This window comes from Rhipicephalus microplus, chromosome 4, assembly GCF_043290135.1.
Source record: "Rhipicephalus microplus isolate Deutch F79 chromosome 4, USDA_Rmic, whole genome shotgun sequence".
NCBI lineage: Eukaryota > Metazoa > Arthropoda > Arachnida > Ixodida > Ixodidae > Rhipicephalus > Rhipicephalus microplus.
Genome location: NC_134703.1, coordinates 80,230,633 through 80,252,563, shown reverse-complemented (window position 1 = coordinate 80,252,563; position 21,931 = coordinate 80,230,633). Strand labels below are relative to the sequence as shown.

At 45.9% G+C, this 21,931-nt stretch overlaps 1 protein-coding gene across 2 annotated transcripts in view; it reads left to right on the top strand.

Annotated features, from left to right (window-relative positions):
* The window catches only part of LOC119172741 (facilitated trehalose transporter Tret1), a 33,234-nt gene extending 11,975 nt beyond the window's left edge, over positions 1-21,259 (top strand). Inside the window, exons 1-6 of one of the 2 annotated variants that reach the window (XM_075893050.1) lie at positions 502-719; positions 10,824-11,154; positions 12,939-13,117; positions 15,201-15,418; positions 16,743-17,010; positions 17,924-21,259. In XM_075893050.1, coding sequence (XP_075749165.1) covers positions 651-719; positions 10,824-11,154; positions 12,939-13,117; positions 15,201-15,418; positions 16,743-17,010; positions 17,924-18,430 — 1,572 coding nt within the window. In that variant the 5' untranslated portion in view covers positions 502-650 and the 3' untranslated portion in view covers positions 18,431-21,259. Of the gene's footprint in view, positions 1-501; positions 720-10,823; positions 11,155-12,938; positions 13,118-15,200; positions 15,419-16,742; positions 17,011-17,923 lie in introns of those variants that run through there. The other variant, XM_037423888.2, reaches the window with a different exon arrangement.
* Positions 21,260-21,931: the final 672 nt, after the last annotated feature.

Genomic DNA, 21,931 nt, shown 5'->3' with positions numbered 1-21,931 from the left:
TACTTCAACACCGTTTAATATTACAAATGATGTTCCCTATGCTTTCGCTGGCTTCATTGTGTAGTATACCCAAAGTGATACGCCAAGCAGAAGGAGCAGTGGGCCAAAGTGTTCAAAGGCTCTTCCTTAGCAGACCAACTTCGGATTGTCCAGGAGGCCCGCAAGATGGCGGAGAACTTCGGTCTCTCTGTTCCGACGTGGGAGATGCCTTCTGCCCCTGACACCTAGCCGAGTGTCCTTCAGGACCCCTCGTAGGGTAATAAAGTTTCACCACCACCATCACGCTCGAACCAACGTTGTCGCCTTTCGTCTCCTCTGACTGCAAAATATTAAGCTACACGTACAGCATGCATGTATCCATTAAGCCATACAACTGCATACACGGCTGCTGTGTGCATGAATGCCACAGGTGTGCGTTTGTGACGTCGTAAAAAAGGCCATAAAGACCCACATAGCCGGCGCGACATTACCCCTCGGCATCTGTTGGCAATGATACTTGCTGTCACGCGGTTGTGCACAGTGAACAATCCGGAACTCGGCATTTTCCATGCGGCCAGCGCAGTGCTGAATCAGTGGCTTGATATTTTCGCCAGCGCAAGCGGCAGCGTCAGCTAGACTACACATCACCAGTTTTTTCGTCCACCATACCAATGGTATCAAAAGATGGTGCCTTAAAGGTATTAGCCGTGCGGCGGTTACCCAGCGACGTCGCCGCACAAGTAAGTATGCTAACACTCCAAAGTCGGCAACTTCACACTGTGATATCAAACAACGATTATATATCAGTCTGATTTAGTGAATCCGTTATTCCACGGCAGTTGCCGAGATACAGCTTCGTCGCTTAGGTGTTCAGCTACTAAGCCACGGATTCGATTCCCAGTCACGGCGGCTGAACTTCGAAGGGAGAGGTATGGAAGAAAAGAAACGTGCTCTAATAGCTTACCATCATCAGCAGCAGCCTGACTACGCCCTCTGCAAGGCAAAGACCTCTCCCATGATCCGCCAATCAACCCGGCCCTGTGCTTTCCACTGCTGTATACGTTATACGAGAAAACTTGTTTGTCTCATATGGCCACACAATTTCCCGTCTCCCCCTCACGCATTCCCCTTTTCTTGGAATAAAGTCAGTTACACTTAATGACCAGCGGTTATCCCGCCTATACGCGCTACATGCTCAGCCCATGTCTATCTATTCTTCTTGATCTCAAGTGTGATATTCTTAACCCCCGTTTGATCTTTAGCCCACTTTACTCTTTTCCTATCTCCTAAGGTCACACCTATCATTTTTCTTTCCATTTCTCGACATGTCGTGCTCAATATAAGTTGAACCTTCTTTGTAAGCCACCAGGTTTCTGCTCTGTAGCTAAGTACCTCTAATATGCAGCTGCTATTAACCTTCTTCTTGAAGGATAGTGGTAGACTGCTATTCATTATTTGAGAATGCTTGTCGAATGTGATCCGCCCCACCCTTAGTCTTCATGTTACTATAATTTTATGGCTCCAAGTTTACTACCTGTCCTAAGAAGACATATTCCTTTACAACTCCCCGCGTCTCTCCACCTATCGTTAAGTGCTGTGTTCTGCCGAGACTGCTGCACATTAGTTTTGTGCATATTAATTTTCAGACCTACTCTTCTGCTTTCTGTGTGCAGTTATGTAATAATGAGCTGCAATTTGTGCCCTGAGTAACTCATCAAGGCAATGTCATCAGCGTATCTTTTCCCACGGATAGTAAGAATTTGTTCTGTTTCATTTGTTTCATAATTACTTTGACTGTTATTATATTCACACCCATTTATTTGCATTGCCTTTTTACAACCTGTATTACTTTACCTTCTTTCAGATTCTGTTAGAATTATTGCTTGTTATATTCCTTTTTTTTAGTGTTTTGATGTTTTTGTTTTTCCGTACTGCATGCATGGGCCATGTGCCCAGCAGAATTTCTGTATACAAAAAAGAATATATATATATATATATATATATATATATATATATATATATATATATATATATATATATATATATATATATATATATATATATATATATATATATATATATATATATATATCCCTACAAGTAATTGCCTGATTGCCTGCCACCCAAGCTCACGAACAATGTCCGCCCGCGACGTTCAAAGACGCGCCGCGTAAGCCGCCCTATCCCCCTCTTTCTTTCTTTTTCCTCCTCCATTTTTTATTTTATTCTTATCCTTTTTATTTATTTTTTTACTTTTCTGAGTTTTAGTCTGTTTATTTGCATTCTGCGGTCCCATTTATGTGTTTTTCGCCCATACATACGACCCGTGCAGCACTTTGAATGAGGCCTCTCGCAGCCTTCTGTCTTTCTCTCTTCTCATGTTTGCTTGCTCCAGCGAATGAGACGAAGAGAACTGTTCGACACAGCATATGTCACCCTGTTACAAGCTGCCACTCTAGCGTCGCCAGCGCGAAGTCGGCGACGGGAATGACAGCAGGTTAGTTCGCTCCGTACGCAAGCAGAGACAGTGAAGAGATCAGAGACGTGAGAAAACAAAACAAACTTTACTCTAGTGATATTGCAGCACACAGGATCTAATACAACACTTCAATACAACTAACCAAATACATCAACACTTGATACAACTAAAAAATACATACAAAAAACAATAAATCAGCTTACGCGAGAGAACTATTACAAACTACACAATCTAACAACAATAGAACTACGCAGGAGAAAGTTCGTTGATATAAACAGGTGAAGGCATACGTGTGATGACCGGCAGCGTTGCGTCCCCGACGATCGGATGCGAGAAGTCGAAGAGAGTTCTGGCACGACTGCGATGTCGGCGGTGTTGCAACGCTGGTGGCTCCGGGAGGCTAGTGCTTGCAGGTGACTTCGAGCAGGTTGAGCTAACTCGAGGCGAAGTCCCGATGTCTACGTTGCAGACGTTAATATCGCGTCACAACTAGACGAACGGCTAAGTTTAGGTGGCCAGCCGATACAGAGCCACACTAAAAACTTCTAGAAGAGATGCTTGTTGATCTGTTTCCACACCATGTTGGTCAGCGACTAGTCTGCCTAGCAGGGCAAAATCCTGCGCCTAAATCCCCCTCATGTCTCCTCGCTCTCTTCCTTGGGGACAAGAGACCTCTACCTGGGTCCAATCATGCGCGTTTAATTGATGGGAAACTCCGCACCAAAAATATTTTGACCCCACCCCTTTTTAATTGGGAGAGGGCCCGCAACTAGCGAGAGTGACAACCTGTCGGGTTGTTGTCATACGGCTTGGCCACCAGAGCGTTTCCCACGCTTTTCCCCGTGGGAACGGTCAAACGTTTGGCTCTCAGTCGGTGCATCTTGTAGTCTAATCCTTGTTCGGGGTATACCGCGGCCTTCTACGACCTTGCAGACGTCGCCACAGTTACAAAAAGATTAACCGTCGGCGGCGACGTTCTAAGAAGAGCACCCCATTTTGCACTTCTCGGCTCCCTTTCATGCGCCGCCGTTTCTCACGGTCAGTCGGGGAGTACGGCGCCCGTTAATTGCCGTGACGCGGTGTCGCCAAAAATGGCCGTCCGTGACACACCCATGTAAAACACCACAAATTTGTCGCTCTCTTCCGTTTCCTTCTTGCACTACCATGTCGATGCGGCATGTTCGCATAGCGTCGCACTTGTTCGCAAACCCTGACGAAGACCGGTCCACCGGTCGAAACCATTGCAAATAAAATGAAGTCAACGGCTAAGTTGTGTCTCTTCTCTTCCCAATTACGTTTGGCCCATTGAAAAAACTTCTTCAATATATATATATATATATATATATATATATATATATATATAATATTTTAAACGTTGGTAACAATTGACTTAGGAACAACTGTTGGGAGGATCGCAAGCCTTTCTAAATCAAAATAAGCGCTGTGGACTACGATCGCATCTTCCAGTTCTTTCTTTGTTGATCGCTATCCAGGAACGCTGGAGAAGATAGAACATTCAACTTTACCGAAAACTGGTTGTTCCGACAAATTTTGAACGGTGGAACTGCTTAGAGGAGCCGTAAAAGTGTTGATGTCTACAGAAAACCACCGAATGGGCCACCGGATTTGGGAGAGCCTCACAACGAAGCAAAGCAGCTGCGAGCGTCAAACGGAAACTCGTGTTTGGCGAAGTGGAGCACGTGAAATATGTGAAAGAGAGGGAGAAAAGAAGATGGAGTGAAAGAAAGCGAGTGAAAGACAGAGAAAGCAAGAAATAGAGAGTATGAAAAAACTAGAGGCAAATTAAGATAATAAAGTGAAGAAAAGGTCGGAAGACCAACCAAGACATAGAAAGAAAGCGAAAGAAACAGAACGATAGTGAGTAAAAAAAAAATTGCGCAGAGCAGAACCGAAAGTGAAAAACCGAGAGAAATTAAGAGAAACAAATAATGACAGAGCAATTGGCAAAGAGAGAGAGAGAGGGAGAGAGTGGAAGAGAGAAAGAAGAGACAGGAATAATGATAGAAATACAGAGAAATACGCACAATTGGAGAGAAAAAGAAATGAAGAGACCCAAAAAAAAGAGATAGAAGAAACAGAGAGCAAGACGAAGAAAGTTAGCCTCGTAGTTTACCAAAACCTAATTAACATGGCCACTTACACAGAAACGTGCTTATATGTGCACCGTTGCGTTTGGTGTGCTCGTAGTACCTGCCGAAGTGTTCCTCTAGAGAGGAGAATACCTACCAACTGTAGTACTTTATTATGATTGCTTAGGGGTATATTATACCAAATGATAACTATAGATTCACTGCAAATAAAGGGAAAAGACGGAATTCAGGATTAAGTACAACAGTATAATCACTTGTGTTTGAAGGGAAGTACCGGAAACTAACGTGGACAGCTGGCCATGGCACCCACGGTAGAAGCACGGGCAATTCGCCACTTGTACTCGTCTCGTGCCACGCCGCGCCAATTCGGCGCGGTGGCTACGCGGGCTGTCCGCGTCAAAGCACGTGGTTCGGTTGCTACTGCTCCTCAACGCATGCGCGGCGAGGCGAAAAGCCCTCAAAGTTTTGTGTAGGTAGCGGACGTTACATACCGCAATCTTCAGGAGTTTCGTTCGTAAAAGAGAGAGACAGAAATAAACGAGAATAAACATAATGAAGAGAGAAAAAGATTGAGACAAAAAGAGAAAACTAAATAGAAATAAAGAAGGCCACCAAGCTTCACAGAGAGAAAAAGAAAAAAATACAGATATAGTACCGTTATGTTTCGCTGAGCCAAGCTTCGCTGACTCATTGCAACCTCCCCGATGTGTTTTTTTTTTTTGGCGCATATTAGTAGCAATCTTTAAAGAGTACAAGTGGAGGGCTCCGGAAATTTCGGCCCCAGGTGGCCGAAATTTCCGGAGCCCTCCACTACGGCGTCTCTCATAATCATATAGTGGTTTTGGGACGTTAAACCCCACATATCAATCAATCAATCAACTGGGAGGCAAAACTGTTAACTTTCCTGAACTATTGGCAGCGCAAAATAACAGGACATAAAAAGAGGAGACAAAGTGTGTTTTTAATGTCCTCTTTCTATGTCCTGTTAGTTTGCGCTGTCGATATTTCGTTATGAATCTATACCAACTAGCCAGCCTTTTAACCAATACCTTTCACCACGCGGCGTGTTCTGACATGTACTTATATTTATATGCTCACGAGTTCTCTTGCATTCCGCCCCCATGGAGATGTGGCCGCCATGGCTTGCACTCGAACCCACGACTTCGAGTGTTTTGGTGCAGCACTTCAGTCATTGCACTAACACGGTAGGTCTGCCTCGTATGGTGATCGACCGCCGACCTGAAAGTCGCGTGTTTGGTCCCAGTCGCAGTGGTCACATTTCAATAGAGGCGAAATGCTAAAGGCGCGTGTACGGCTCGATGGCAAATAACACCAGATGGTCAAAATTTTCGGCTGCTTCCCTTACGGTGTTCTGTCATAATCATGCGGTAGTTTTGGGAAGTATAACCCCAGGCATCGTTATTTTACCGCGTCGGTTATCACACACTCTTAAAGGGCTGTGCGACACAACTCAAGCGTGTCGTTTTGTAGCGTTAGCTATACACTGGCCTCGCTGAGCCAATTTCGCGTGGCACTGGTCTGTGCATGCGCAATGATACTCCGTCGCCGCCGCACGCGGCTCGCCGCCGGTGTGCGCGCAATTCGATGTGCTGCGCAGACGATCAGTGTTGTAACGCACCGGAGCCGGCACTTCCCTCGCACTCGGACGCGGCCGCGCGCGACTCGCCACTGCCGGTGTGCGCTTTTTTATCACGTGTTTCGGAACAATGCATTGACATCATCGCTGATTGATTGATTGATTGATTGATTTGTGGGGTTTAACGTCCCAAAACCACCATATGATTATGAGAGATGCCGTAGTGGAGGACTCCGGAAATTTTGACCACTTGGGGTTCTTTAACGTGCACCCAAATCTGAGCACACGGGCCTACGACATTTCCGCCTCCATCGGAAACGCAGCCGCCGCAGCCGGGATTTGAACCCGCGACCTGCGGGTCAGCAGCCTTGACATCATCGCGCAAGTGTCAACAAGAAAAAAAAAACAAAATCAAACAAAGCTGTTATAATTCTATTTCAACGGTGAAACGACATTAGTCTCGAACTAAGACAACGACGGCGGGGCTTTACACCGCCACTTTGGGCAGTCAAACGATTATTCTCTTAAATATGAGTCTCGTGAAGTGAATTTATAAGGCCAGGAAAGGTGGGATGCACTAACCAAACCGCTTTCGTGTGTTGACGTCCACTGTTCGTTGAGTTGTTCCATACACAAACCATTAGGTTATCAGCTCGATACGACATAGCGGCTGCGAAACTCATCCGTGAAAATAGTCAATAACATAGGTAAAGACTACGTCTATCGATCAAGGACCACTTATATAGTGCTCCAAAAGACTTAAGGGCGTGAATGCATTTCAGAATATGTGACGTCACGCTTTTGTTGCACGCGTCCGGAATCTAAAGACGGCGCGGAATTCAAAGAAACTGAATTTATCACCGTCATTATCCGGCTGCGATTTAAGACATTCAAAGCCAAATCAGTGCGCTCTGAAGGATGATTTCACTAACTCTATGTCATTTAGAAACACCCTGCATGATTAGCTTAAAGCTTACATTCCATGGTGAAATTTCAATATAACACGGGCATGAATGACATCAGTATGCAAGAGAGAAAATAGTCGACAAAAAGGCATCGTTCGTATGCCACTTTGGTGCGGTTCATGCGGGCCACTTTCATTGGAGGACTCGTGCATGACGTGAACATGAAAGTGGTGATAACCGGGATCACACTTTCTCGTCCTTTCGCAACCACAATCGCGCGCAGTAGTCTTCAATCCAGTAGATGCGAAGTATCAACGTAACGCTGCCACCCCTCAACCCACCCCTCCTCTCTCGATTGGCGAAATTCGAAGGAAAAACAAGCTTCGAAATACATGCGAAATGAAGACGAAGAAATGACGTGCTTCTCACAACAGCCTACCATTGGTCCCAACCTTTTTGGGGGTACTCTGCAGTCAATATCTTCAAAAACATGCTTTGCCGTAACCCCTCACACAACAGGGACGGCAGGGGTCTGACTCTTTGAAGTCATGAGGGAGACTTGGCGCCCCCTTAGATGATTATAGAAAAGAAAGTGACCACACCCTCCCCACCTCCCCTGGGTGCATGCCTATGTAATTCACTACCTTGCTCAGTATAAGACGAGTTGTGCACAGTTCAAGCTTGGTCGACGGACCTCGAGAAAGAAGAATCACGAAAATTATTTTACTCACCATAGTACGTGACAAAGCAGACAGGAAGCGCTATGCGGGAACGTTTTGCTGCTGAGTCTGGCCACACATTTTGCTGTCGTTCTTTCACGAGCCCTATTTGACAAGTGTTGATCCTTGGGTATAGTTGGTCTGGGTTCATTATGGCGAATTTCACAGCGCGAGGGCATAGAAAAAAATGCTACTGAATAACAAAAAAGCGTTCTTTTCTACTCTGTCCCATTTTTTCTTATGCCCTCGAACTGTGAAATTCACCCTCTTCGACACTACTTTGATATGCGCTTTCTGTAGTTCATGCTTTCAATTTCTAGCATGCCTTTTGCTGGGAGATGTTTTCACGAAAGCTTATACCATGTTAATGAGAATGACTGACAGTGCGGCATACGACGTTTGCGGCACCGATGGAAATATGGAACACCTGCTGTGCCACGGTCCTCGATATGCCTCAGAGAGACAAGTACTTGCCAACGCATTGCGGCGACTAGATGAGCGGCCTCGTTCTGTGCAGGTGTTATTACAGCACCGTCCAGATCCCTCGACAGCCCACAACGCAGTGAAAGCTTTCTTGTGTTTCTTAGGGAAGACGGGTCTGTGTGAACGCCTCTGACTTGCTGTGTAGTTAGCTGTACACGCAGCAGTGAATTTACTGTCTGTCTCTCCCCAATTTGTTTTCCATTTCTTCCCTCTTTTTCTTCTTTCTTGTCCCCTAATCCCCCAGTGTAGGGTAGCCAATCGGATGTCCTTCTGGTTAACCTCCCTGCATTTCTCCCTTTTGTTGCTTCCCCACCTGGCATGCCACGCTGTTTGCAAACGGCGTCGCAGTCAGCAGAGCACACACAGTTTCGACGAATCAAGTCAACAACGTAAACAGCTGCCATCAGCTGTTCCACTGTTGCTTTTTTAAAGAGCAGTACACAGATAAATTGCGATGCAGTCATCATTTTTGTTTTCTTCTTTATGTGGGAAGGAAGTATGAAGTTCACGCCAAAATAACATGCCACTTATGCTGAGGCAACCAGGGCAGTGAAGTTCACAATCGTCTAACTGAATGACGCACATTGCTAGGGTAGGTTAATTCGCACCGACCTATAAATGCGCATTCTTCATCTCCGAGTGGCCGTAGCAATAACGGTGAAAGTTAACTATGAGCGCCGTGTGCTACAGGATCAGGCAGCTTTGATAACAGAGGTTCTTAGAAGGGCTGCAACACTCGTGATGGAAAAAAATTATCTGACGCTGCTTGAGCGCCTCCCTTAACGTGGACACTCAGTGCAAAACGAAAGATTTGATTGACATGTGGGGTTTAACGTCCCAAAACCACCATTTTTGATTATGAGAGACGCCGTAGTGGAGGGCCCCGGAAATTTCGACCACCTGGGGTTCTTTATCGCGCACCCAAATGTGAGCACACGCGGGCCTACAACATTTCCGCCTCCATCGGAAATGCAGCAGCCGCAGCCGGGATTCGATCCCGCGACCTGCGGGTCAGCAGCCGAGTACCTTAGCCACTAGACCACCGCGGCGGGGCGCCAGCATTGATTGATTGATTGATTGATTGATATGTGGGGCCTAACGTTCCAAAACCACCATGTGATTATGAGAGACGCCGTACTGGAGGGTCCCGGAAATTTCGACCACCTGGAGTTCTTTAAGCTGCACCCAAATCTGAGCACACGCGATCCTACAGCATTTTCGCTTCCATCGGACATAGCGAGCATTCAACCAGTATTTCAGTACGAGTGTAATGCCTGAGTACTCAGAAGCTTAGCTCGTCAAGGCGTATTTCATAGTTTAAATGCAGACAAAATCAAAATGCTAGATGGCGCGCCTGTACTCTACTTTATGGCTAGGTGGCGTGAGCCACCGCCCGATCTAAAGGGCACAGCCGGATACATCCATCCATCTATCCATACACTAAACCAGTAAGCACACTCGCAAGTCTTGCTTTGTTGTGCCCACACACCGCACTCCGTCCCTCGGACACGTGTATGATATGTTTAGGGTTAGACTTCGAAGGACTAAAAAATTCCACAAGACAAAAAATTAGCCCTGAATCTGCATGTTACACTGCAAATGTCATCGAAAGACGATAGTCTTGAGTCTGGAGAGAGTGAACAAAACGTTTGTTTGATGTTCTGCGCAAAAAAATCAGTGAATTGTGTTCTGGAGGCGCTACGTTAAAGTGCCTCGAGCGTGTAGCGGAGGCGAACGAGCGCATCGAGGCTTGTTAGACACGAGCGCCATCTGGCAGCTATTTCCAAAAACGAAGGCGTGCGCGCCCGCTGAGAAAAATGCGCGCCTGTCTCGGAGGTGATAAGGTGTAGAACACAAAGCGACGGGCAGGTGCCACCACCGTGTCGTCGTAGCAAAGCGTTGGAAACGCTTACCTTTTTGAGCATCGCGTTGCACTGTCAGCGCAGCGCGATAAACGCTACAGTCCTTAGAGTTACTTGTGTGTGCCTCTTCCAGTGTAAAGGCACACATACAAAATATCGACGTGCTATTATGACGCCTCAGATATGTGCAATGATTGCTTTTTAATTGACAATTGCTCAACTATAAACGATGAATCTTGAGCAATATTGGTGGGTGCTGCGGATGGGGTCGGCCGTTTGAGATATCGTTGAGGGCGGACAAAGAGACAAATGGACAGACAGACCAAACGTTTTCTGTCGAAGGTCCCCAAGAAAGACTATCGTCTCTAAAATAAACCAGAAAAACTAATCCCACACTCATGCCGTGCATATCAAACAGAACCTCGTTGATACGATCCCGTTCATACGATTTCTCGATGTCAACGTACGTGATGTTGTTATCAAGCGAAATTACACGATTATTTAGTGAATTTATTTTTCTGGATTGTACGTTGACATTCGCATTATTATTTTATTCAAGAACGTAAGAACGATGTGTTACTGTACCATGTGCTTATCGGTGTATGCTTATGCGCCTTGATATTGTGCCTGTTGTTTTAGATAACTGCAGCATTTGTAAAATAAAACTTGTCATGTAACTTTGATCCAGTGCGGCAAAGCGCCGGGAAACCAGGCAGAGGCTCCGGTGGTCGACGCTCGCCGCCATTGGCGTTCGCCGATGGACGAACAATGGCGGCGCCAGCGGCGGCGGCGGTGCCCCTGGACGAGCAGGTCGATCAACGAAGACTCCGATGGACGCCTGCACTTATTCCTCGCCGAACTGGCTGCCGCGATGGCGGCGGCCTCTTACGGACTCTCCGTCGGGTACTCGTCCCCGGCGTTGCCCGACATGCGCAGACGGATGCACTTGACCGAGAGCCAGAGCAGCTGGTTCGGATCGCTGCTCAACATCGGAGCGCTCGTCGGAGGACTGGTTGGAGGCAAGTTTATGTACGATTGACCTGCGCCTTCGTATTCACTAATATTCTATAAATTTTTGAGGACCTAGCCAGGTGACGTTGAATTTAGTCTCGTCTACTGTGGACAAAATAAAGTTGTTTCACTCACTCACACACAGACACCGAAGCTGCTTACCTCAAACCCATGCGCATGGCATATTTCGGCCGACATGCGTCCGAGCGTAGACTCTGCTTGTAGACAAATAAATTCAGAAAGAAAGAATGAAGACGATGTATCTGCCGGAGCGCTCTCACGCGGTAGGCGCTTGCTCCAGATTTGCGTAGTACGCCATAGTGTATAGTAAGACATAGAACACTGCGAGATAACCAGAAGGGTGTTAGGAGCCTAGAGAGGGCATCGATTTTACGCTGAAGAAAACAAACAAACAAACAAACAAACAAACAAACAAAAAAGTTAACGGAGCAGATACAGGCGTCAACAGCAGCAACACGAATACAGGCAGAAAAAGCAGAACAGTGCAAAAGTGCATAATGCATCCAAAGATATAACTTCGATGAAGAGCATCCACGTCTGCAGTCGCTCATTTATAAGAGACGAGTGAACCGACACTGACAGCAGAAACGCGAATGCAGCTTCACTGATTAATCCATCCCCACATTAATGTTGCGGCGCCTCGCAAGTTTCAATAGTTATTGGCGTCACCTATTTGAATCGACGACCTGTATCCAGCGTTTTCACTAGGTGCGTTTTTAATTATCATTAACGAGTTTGTTTGGTGAAAGAAGTTCAGATATATTCAATCAATCCTGCAGTCTGCTATACTGAATGATTGTTCTGCTATGCTCAAAACATTTCAAAAGTATCTGGCACAACAGTGCAATTTGTCTGATTTCATTCTATGCCTATATTTGTCTCAAACACTCTCCGGCTACACATTAAGAGCGCACTCATGTGACGCAAAGTAGTTAATTGTCAGTGCCTTATAGTTCGTAGCGCATTGATCATAACGTGACTTTAGCGTCCTTGCTCGTCCACCGCCTCTTTACTTAGGATGTTTCGGCAAAATTTTCTTTCTGCACAGAAATCGTGCCCTCAAAATTTTACAGCACATTCATTACAGTCCAAGTTAGCAGTTTTGCCGTAGACGGAGAATCCACATCACCATAAACCGGCACGCACTGCCTTGTTCCTTCTTCCACTGCTTCACTTCCGGAACACGTGCACCGATTTGTCCAGCGCGGGATGCAATAACTCTGATGTACGAGAGAACAAGCACAGAATGAAAGAGAGAAAGAAAGGGGCATAGAGAAGGATGTAAATTTTATATTTCTTCGTGAGGCGACACTCGAAACAACGTCCCCACGATCCGATGGCGAGCGTACGTCGTAACCACTCGTCTATCCTGGCACACCGACAGAACATAGCATTGTATATTATAATATAGCACAGTATAGTAGAGCAATGGTGTGGGAAACGGAAGTTAGGGTGAGGTGAACAAATATGAGTGTGCGAAAAATGGAAGCGTGAAGGGAGAACGAGCATATACAGACAAAGAAAGCGATAGAAAGAAAAAAAAATGATAGACATAGCCTCAAACAGATCAGGCATAGCCATGTACACTATAGTATAGTATGACAAGAGATCGGAAAGAGTCACAATCGTTCATGATTTTAATGAAAAGTGGGACAAAAAACAGCATCATGCATCCAAGATTAGTAAACTGCGAGGCGGCCCGCAGAAGATTTGCTTTAAACGGTATACAACAGTAGAAACACAAGAAAGGCAATTGCTTGCTTCTATCCAGGACAATCTATCCGGTACCTTGGGCGAAGATACACCTTCCTGCTCACTGCCGTATTCCACATAGCCGGTTGGATTTTGATAGCCACGGGCAACACAGTCTGGATGCTCCTGCTGGGCCGGACGTCCACGGGGCTGGCAACGGGTGTTGCTGCACTAGTCGTGCCAGTGTTCATCTCCGAGGTAACTATAGAGAACCGAGGTAACTATAGAGAATGTGTATTCTTGTGTTTAATGTTAAAGATGTAATCTCGACTCGGAACAGCAGCATTTGATTGAATGTCATAACAGCCCTGAACACGCCCAGCTTTGTGGTCAAACAAGATTTACTAGCACGTTTTAAAATGACCCTGCAACAATTTACCATGTAACCATTGAATGGCTTCATTAAAGGAGTTTATTGGCTCACTAATCGGCTGCTGAAAAATTTTTACAATGTGTCAAGTACCAGTGAAGTCATACAGATTTGTCGCACGCTGTTATTGCTTTCTGTTCTGGTTCCAACGAAGGAAATTGAAATTGAGCAGAGAGGGATGGCGCGGAGGAAGAAGGATACGTCACAGGGTTGTCATGACCTGTAACAGTTCTTGTTAAAGACGATAGTCTTTCTTGGGGGCCTTCCACGGAAAAATTTTGGTCTGTCTGTATGTCTATCTGTATGCACATTTGTCTCTCTGTCCGCCCTTAACGATACCTCAATTGGCCGACCCCATCCGCAGCGCCCACCAACAGAGCTCAAGGTTCAGCGTTCATACTTGTGTGATTGTCAATCGAAAAGCAATTATTGGACATATACGAGGCACCATAACAGCACGTCAATATTCTGTATGTGTGTTTTTTTACTAGAAAAGGCATACATATATAATTCTAAGGACCGTAGCGCTTATCACGCTGCGCTGACAATTGAGTGCTTGCACGAAAAGGCAAGTGTTTTCAACGCTTTGCTAAGACGACATGGTGGTGACCCCTACGCGTCGCTTTGCGTTCTACACCTTATCACCTCCGAGACGGGCACGCACGCCGCGCGCTTTGTTTTCAATATAACTGCCAGATAGCGCTCATGTCTCACGTGTGACGTGACTTGATGCGCTCATTCGCCTCTGTTGCATGCTCGAGGCACTCTAACGCAGGGCCACCAGAATACCATTAACCAATTTTCTTGCGCAGAACATCAAATAAACGCTTTGTTCACTCTCTCCAGACGCAAGATTATCGAACATGCAGATACGGGGCCAATTTTTTTTTTTTGTCTTCAGGCGTGCTGCTTACCGCCTGTGTGATCGCGAACAGCAGCGTCATTTCTAAGGGGACAACATGCAAAGAACACCCATGTACTTATATTTAGATGCATTTCAAAGAACCCCAGGAATCGAAAATTCTCCCGGAGTGCCTTACCGCAGGATGTTTCATATTTATACCCTGGTTTTAGCACCTAGAACCCCAGAAACTATTATTAATGGAAGACAACGGCCAATAATTTATTCGTAGAAGCAACGCCCAGTAGTTGTATTTAACCATCATCTACCAAGAGCAGCTTCTGGATTTATCTGACGGATGGCTTTGGTTTGTGGGAACCAGCCCGCTCCGGCTTCAAGTACGGAAACGAACGCGAAAATAGCATGCGTGCGAGAGTGCGCACGCTACTTTCGGTCAGCAGCCAAGTACCTTAGCCCCAAGACTACCACGGTGGAGGGACCTATCTGGTTTTAGTAGACAAAAAACATCTGGTTTTAGTAGACAAAAGTAGAGAAAATTTGCCGACATCTTATGAGCACCTTGAGTACAAATATTGTAAAGAAGGATGCGCGATAAAATTGTTCATTTTATTCATTAACACAACTGCTTTGTGAAGGGAAACATATATATAGGATGACGACAATTCCAGATGCAAGGGGTCACAATTCTTGTTGATGGAAAAGGTTCAAGCTTCTGGGAAAAATGGGTTTTTCTGACACTGATTCGCACTTATGTATATAGTGTTCGCCTCTCAGAACAAATGACAAATCTGACCAACGCAAAACGATCCCAACGCCCCCATCTGACAGGGTATAGACGCGCTCAGAATTGTGCATGGTCTTCTATATTGGCCGGCAGTATCGCGCTGCCGGCAAATCTGAAAGGCCATGAAGTACGGGGTTTACAGCCACCAAGGACGGACCAGTAAGGAAAAGCACCCAGGAGTAAGATACAGCGCTGCAATCGGTCCGATAGATGAATCAAGGCTTGTGAATGCATATCAGAGGGTGTTCAATTTTCTTGTCTGCAGGTGAGTCCCAAAGAAGTACGGGGTTTTATGGACACCGTCTGCACGATGGCAATCACTTTCGGTATCCTAATGGCCTACGTCATAGGCAAGTGGTGTCATTATGAAGTGCTGGCAGCATTCTGCATCATTCCACCGGTCATTATGGCCGTCCTCTTGCCCATGCTTGCCGGATCTCCCCGCTGGTTGCTGCAGGTGGGACGACAGGATTCGGCGCTCAGGTGAGAGGACACTATGGCGAAAGCCTTAGATGCTTCATCAAGTATGAAAATTTACCCCTGGCGTCAACACGAATGATGAAAAAAAACATTATCGTGCGATTACGTCCCAAGATGACATCTTGACGTCATAAACCACAAAAACCTGTGACGAAATCATGACATCACAGATCACAAAAACCTTTGAAGCAATCATGACGTCACATTACGACCTCAATCCTTTGGCATCGTCGCTTGGTCATAGGACTGAGGGCCCATCTCGGAGGCACATGAGATGCAGTCCGATTGCAATGCCTCGGTTCCCGGAGGAAGTACAAATTCAAGCTAGTTGCAGAAAGCGTTCGGGTACGAGAGAATCAATGCATTTGAACGAGAATACCAATACGTTGCGTTTCGCCTTCAATTCATCCGAGAAAAACGCCTAAAGGAGCGCATGAGTTTTTGTTTGACCACAAAAATGGGGACAATAAACGTCTTTTCCTCTATCAAGAGACTATTATTAATACTTTTCGTCGGGTTCGGTGCAATGCGCTGGATGCATAAGAGTCGGATCACGGGAAGCTGGAGTAAATGAAAATTTTTATGTGCTCACAGACAATGCTGGTAGGTCGTGCTTGGACGGTCATAGCTTTTTAGTGTCACCACAGATTCTCCTTCTTCGTCTCTTTTATTCTTTTACAGCCACTGCCTCTTTCCCCATTGAAGGGTAGCTAAACGAACAGTTCCTCTATTTGACCTCCTTATATTTTATTCGCCGTTCTCTCCAGCTCATTGTGTCTGAAATTGATGAACGGTGCGCATTATGTGTTTAAGTGCGCAATAAGTATGAAATCTATCCCGTCTATTCATTGAGGGTCTAAACGAGACTTGTCATTTATATAGTTTTTTGAAAGATTAGACATTTGCCTCAAACATTTCCTTTCCTCACCCCTTTATAAAATTCAGTCACAAATGCTATGGTGCGGGCATTGATTTCCGTTTCTTCTCGAGAGGACCTTCTAAGCATGACGTTATAACCATAACATACTGACCATAAAGGGCGGTGAAGATTATCTTTCTTTATGCTCTGCAAACACGAAATTATGATAATCGTTATTCACTCACCAACAAAGCCTCGTGGTTAGCTGCACGATCTGGTTAGTTGTCGCGTCGAACAACCAGAGTAAACTAAAATTGAACTCGCTGCCTACAGCGCTTCCTTAATTCATGCGATGGGCTAAGTGGCGGTCCAATGACTTGTTTACGCTCATTATAATCTCATGCGTTCGTGTGCTGGGACCAGCTGTCCTGTGTAAGCGAAATCTTACCACACCTCTTCACCTTCCAGAGCCCTCCAATACTATCGCGGACCGGACGTGGCCGTAGAGTTCGGAGCCATGCATGAAGCAGTCACCGCCGACCTTGAATCCCCGTTGACCCTGGCTGAGCTGGCGAGACCCTGGGTGTACAGGCCGTTTCTGTGCACGCTGGGCGCCTTCTTCTTGCAGCAGTTCTCGGGCATCGTGGTCATGCTCTTCTACACCCAAGACATCTTCGCCACGGCCGGCACAGGCCTGTCGGCGGCCGACAGCACCATCGTCGTGGGCGCCGTGCAGGTGATCCTAAATTTCCAACTACTAAATGAGGGGCTCAAGAAAATTCGTTCGCTTTTCGCGCCGAAAATAACGACACTCAGAACAACATAAAAAAAGCAACATTGTTCCAAATCGACGCTTTATGCGACGAATGTTTGGGGAAGAATAAGCACGCTTGTGCATGATCTTACACCGGGTTGGGAGCATAATCTGTATGCTGTTCAGAAAACTGTCAACGACGCCATCTTGTCAGCTGTCAGTTACCAGCTATCAGTCATCTGTCAGTTATTGGCTATCAGGGTCGATGCGCCGTCACTCATTCGCTCGGATCACCAACCTGGCATATTTAAATACACCCAATGGTATTGTACGCTTGGGTGTTTTTCTTACTATGCATTCACACGAGACTGGTCCGATTCCAGCATTCGCCAAGCGCAAGGTCGAGCTAAGTCACTTCGTGAGGCAGCAGCGAAGGGAAAGAAGGGGGACATAGATTATGATGAATCGACGCCACGTCAATACACATGTTGCCGGTCACCGTATCATTGCATCCTGTGCTTCTCCTGCCTGCTACTATGAATAATGTGTGCTAAGTACGAGCTGGAGCTAATGTATTTGCTCCCTGGTTGAAGACGTGATATCACTCTCTCCACCCCCAAGGCGCGGATTAAATCGCAAATTGAGTGCAGTGAGTCACTTGTTTTAGCTATGGGGCTCAGCTTCCACTACGTTTCCCCGAGGAGAAAGCCCTTCTCTTTCAGACAATTTGCTACTTTAGAAATCTGAGGAACGCGCATCAAGGCACAGTAATCAGGGTAATCCAAGTGCTGCCTGAATGGCTCAAGGGGCTCCTACCAGAGAGTTCCAATGAATGTCTTCGTTTCGTAAAATGAAGTATTTTGTTCAAGCTGTATACCCCCTTTTCTGGTCGCAGGTGTTGTGCGTAGGCCTCGCCACGCAGCTCACGGACCGCCTTGGTCGTCGGCCTCTCATGCTCTTCTCGACCACGGTGTCCGGCGTCAGCCTCGTCATCCTCGGCTGCTTCTACCACTTCAAGCGCACACTGGGCCCCAGCTTCGTGCACTCTTACGGCTGGCTGCCCCTGTTCTCCCTGTGTCTCTACTTTCTGGGCTTCTCCGTGGGCCTTAGCCCGGTGCCTTCGATACTCCTGGGCGAAATTCTACCGCTGAGGGTGAAGAGCGAAGCCGCCAGCTTGTTGATATTCTTCTACTTCTCCTGCGGCACGCTCGTCGCCAAGGAATACACCGACATGATGGCGTTGGTGGGCGAGGCCGGCGTCTACTGGTTCTACGCGAGCTTCATGGCCGCTGGCTTCGTACTTGTGGCCGTTTTCCTGCCGGAGACAAAAGGAAAGACTCTGGAAGAGATCCAAGAGATTTTTGGCTCACGGTGGTCCGAACACGAAGAACTCGACGACTAGCGTTTCAGTGTATTGCATCTTTCGAATGCGCGCAGCGTGAAGACGAATTGACGAAGATTGGTGGCCACAACGTCACGATCGTCTTTTTGTGTTTTAAACGCGGCGAGTGAGAATCATTCCAGGGAATTTAATCTAGTCCACATTTATTGTTAGCTCGATCCCCTCGATGAAGTTTGCGCGTTCTCGCCAACATTGCTCAGAAGGTGATGTTTATGGAAATCTCAGGGGCTTCTGCAGCGGTTTTCTAAAGTACACACGAGACGAATTGATGCGGGTACGTTTGCCTCTGTGCTTTCGTCACAGTACTACGTGAACTGATGGGGAACGTTAACACCCACGCCTGTAGCTTCCGACTGATGAACAGTCAAACGGGCGGACCCTCTGCACTAGCTTTGTTAACTGTCTATGCGCGTTGATTTCGTACATGACCCTATTATCTACGTTTGTGAAGCAAGAACTGTGGTGCTGCGAGAAAAGCAGTGTTATGTATTGCTTGTGCTTCCGACATTCCATACTAGAGGTGGTGTGGCTAAAGGTGGTGTTTATATAGCCACTGAAAACTTCTACGGGATCTTACTTTATATACAGTGGATGCCCCAAAACATATAGCTGCATAATTATGCTCGCGATTTTTATCAGAAGCGTATTAATTCACTTGTTTTGTTTCGAAAAGTGAAGGAAAAACTCCCGGAGACTCAACAGCTGTTTTTTTTATCTTCAAAATAATACGTATCGCAATTTTGGAGATTCACTTAGAGCTCATCGTGCGAGAGGATGGGGTGTCTTACCAACATTTTCACAGCAGGCTCCCTGGGCGCCACCATAATTCCATTTGGACTGTGCTCAATGAGCGTATAACTCCACAGAAATGCACTGCCGAGGCTGCGATGCGAGCCTCTGTGCTCTTGTTCGACCGAATGGAATGAAGCTGTTAGTTCTCTTCTACAAAAGGCCCTATGCACGCATGTGATAATAGTAGAGCGTTTGTTTACAGACGTAATATCTGCGCATTCTATATAACGCTGTGATATTATATACATCCTAAGCTCTACGCGAAACTACCCAAACAGATCAAAGTTGAATGCAGTTTTAAATGCGCACAGACAGCTATCCCAAAATATCCGCTCTCGATTGGGAGAACAAACAAACAGAGTTGTCCGTGTATGCGATGAGCGGAGTGACAAGCTATTAATATTATCTATCACAGAAGTAAAAGTAATGTTGTGACACCTAATTTCTGGCCTTTCCTGGATTATTTGTTTTTTTTTACAGCAGCCGTAAATCGGAGCACCGTGAGCGTATTTCTGTGACTCATTTCGTTACAATATCAATGGCTGGCTGCTTTCTTACACTAGCTTTCGAACAATATTGGTGTTAGGCAAACTATTCTGAAGTTATACTGACCCAACAAGCCGCAAGATGGGGCTTTACCGAGATACGGTGGTGATTTAGTTTGGATTGGTGACGGTGCAGCTGATGACGGATGACCACGTAGCCTCACGCACGCCTTTGAATTTCCGGACATGTATTTGAACTTGAAATGGAGCCAGAAACTTTTATAATTGCGGCCAAATCATTTGAAATGCTTGCCACATGGTTTAAACATTTTTTTTACAACAAGCAGCAGAATTTATTCCGCTTGCGCTCCCCCTATTCGGCTGAAGCCTCCACGATTTAGAAAAAAAAATACTGCTTCATTCGATATATACTAAAAACATGCAATTCTACGTCTATATATACTACCTCATGGGCCCATCTATCAGGTCTTTATTATTTCACTTATGTTCTTACACGACAAAAGGCATAACATTTTCTTTGGGTGTGCAAACGATAAGTGGAAGACACTATAGCTTTTCACCTATTATCATCGCCCCGTATGCATAGTTAAGCACGTTCTAGATATCGTGATCGCTGCATGTACCGATACTTCTAAGCACGCCTGCGCAGGCTGTGTTTGAGATCGGCCCTGAACACAGGTTGCTCGTTCGCGTAAAACGTGCAACGTTAATTCGATACTCTAATGTTTGTGATGTAATGTCTGATAAAATTCCACCTTCGTGAAGCTTTCGAGTAGCGAAAGCTTGTGTGACAGGCTACTATTATAAATTTACGCGTCCTATTCAATGCGCCCCCCCCCCAAAAAAAATAACAGTAATTTACGGCAGGCATCCCCTGTTTCCGTTTCATTTTATCAAGCTCTCTGAACTGATTCACGTTTGTCAGTCAGTACGTGAAATACGTTTCAACTGTATATACGTAAGATCTTGTATAACGAATCTTACAGAAGTCATTCAGCGTTCGCCCGAGTCTCTAATTTTGTGCATTCTAGCTAATGCACGAATTACACGGACCGGCGAAATCTTTGTAATGGTAACACTTGCATGCAGGGCATATCTGTATTTCAATCTCTTGCAAAAGTATACAGATCAACTTATATTTGCGTACAACTACCGATGGTTGACACAACTTCTTTTCATCAACTAGAGCCCTACACGCACAATGTTCCCCCTTCAGCTCGCCGTTAAGAAGCAGCAAGCATGAAAGAGGCTCATTCAAGAGTTCCCTTTATGAGACTGTTAACAGCGGACAGTACAGTACATTTCCATTGTCAAGAATCGCCACAGCTAAGTTTTCCCTATGCATCACTTTTTTTTAATTATTTGTGTACTATTGTTTCAAACGGCTCATCATAGGTCAATGGCTGCCAATACATACGTTCATAGCTCCAATTAAAATATTTGTGTATTTTCGTTTATTTCCCTGCGTTGCCAAATGCGGAGTTTTTGATATTAAAACGGGTATTTGCTGCCACTGCTGATTTCACTCGCAGTACGTTGTCTTTCTTTTCTTCAGCCGGGTTACATGACGCTCTGCTTAATACACGCGCTGAATCGGCTGCGCACTTAGGCCTGGTAGTCCAAACAACGTTGCAGCAAAGGAGCACGCACCTAGCCTTAGTGAGGTCCAGTCCAGATCATTGGAACGGAACTGTTACCGAGCGATTACCGCTCACTTGATTGCAAACATACTGTTGACTTGAGAACGGCGCGCTTTCTTCAAGAGACGTCCTGCTAAAAGCATTCAGGCAAGCTGGTGCCACATTGCCTCAGCCTCACCTTACTCTGTGCCCGTATCGCGTTACGTTCCTTACATATAACGTAACAGGGAACCTACAGCACGCACCCAGTTAGGGTGCGTCTGCCACACGACATTCCTTCTGGTAAGTATCACAACCTTCTCGGTGCCCTTGTCAAAGGGTGAAGCCACAGTTACACTTCGTTTCGATAAAGTGGTATTTTGCATGAATACTCCAGCGGCGCGCGTTTGCCAAGCTTAGAGACCAATCACAGAGTAAGTCAGATAAAATACCCATTATCTAACGTCCCCTGCTAACTTTAGCCAACGTACCGTTTTTTTCATTATTTAGTTGGTTTTTCTCATTCTCTAAAGTGGCTGATGTCCTCAGACCTCTACGAAAACCAGCAACAAGTGTAGTTGCAT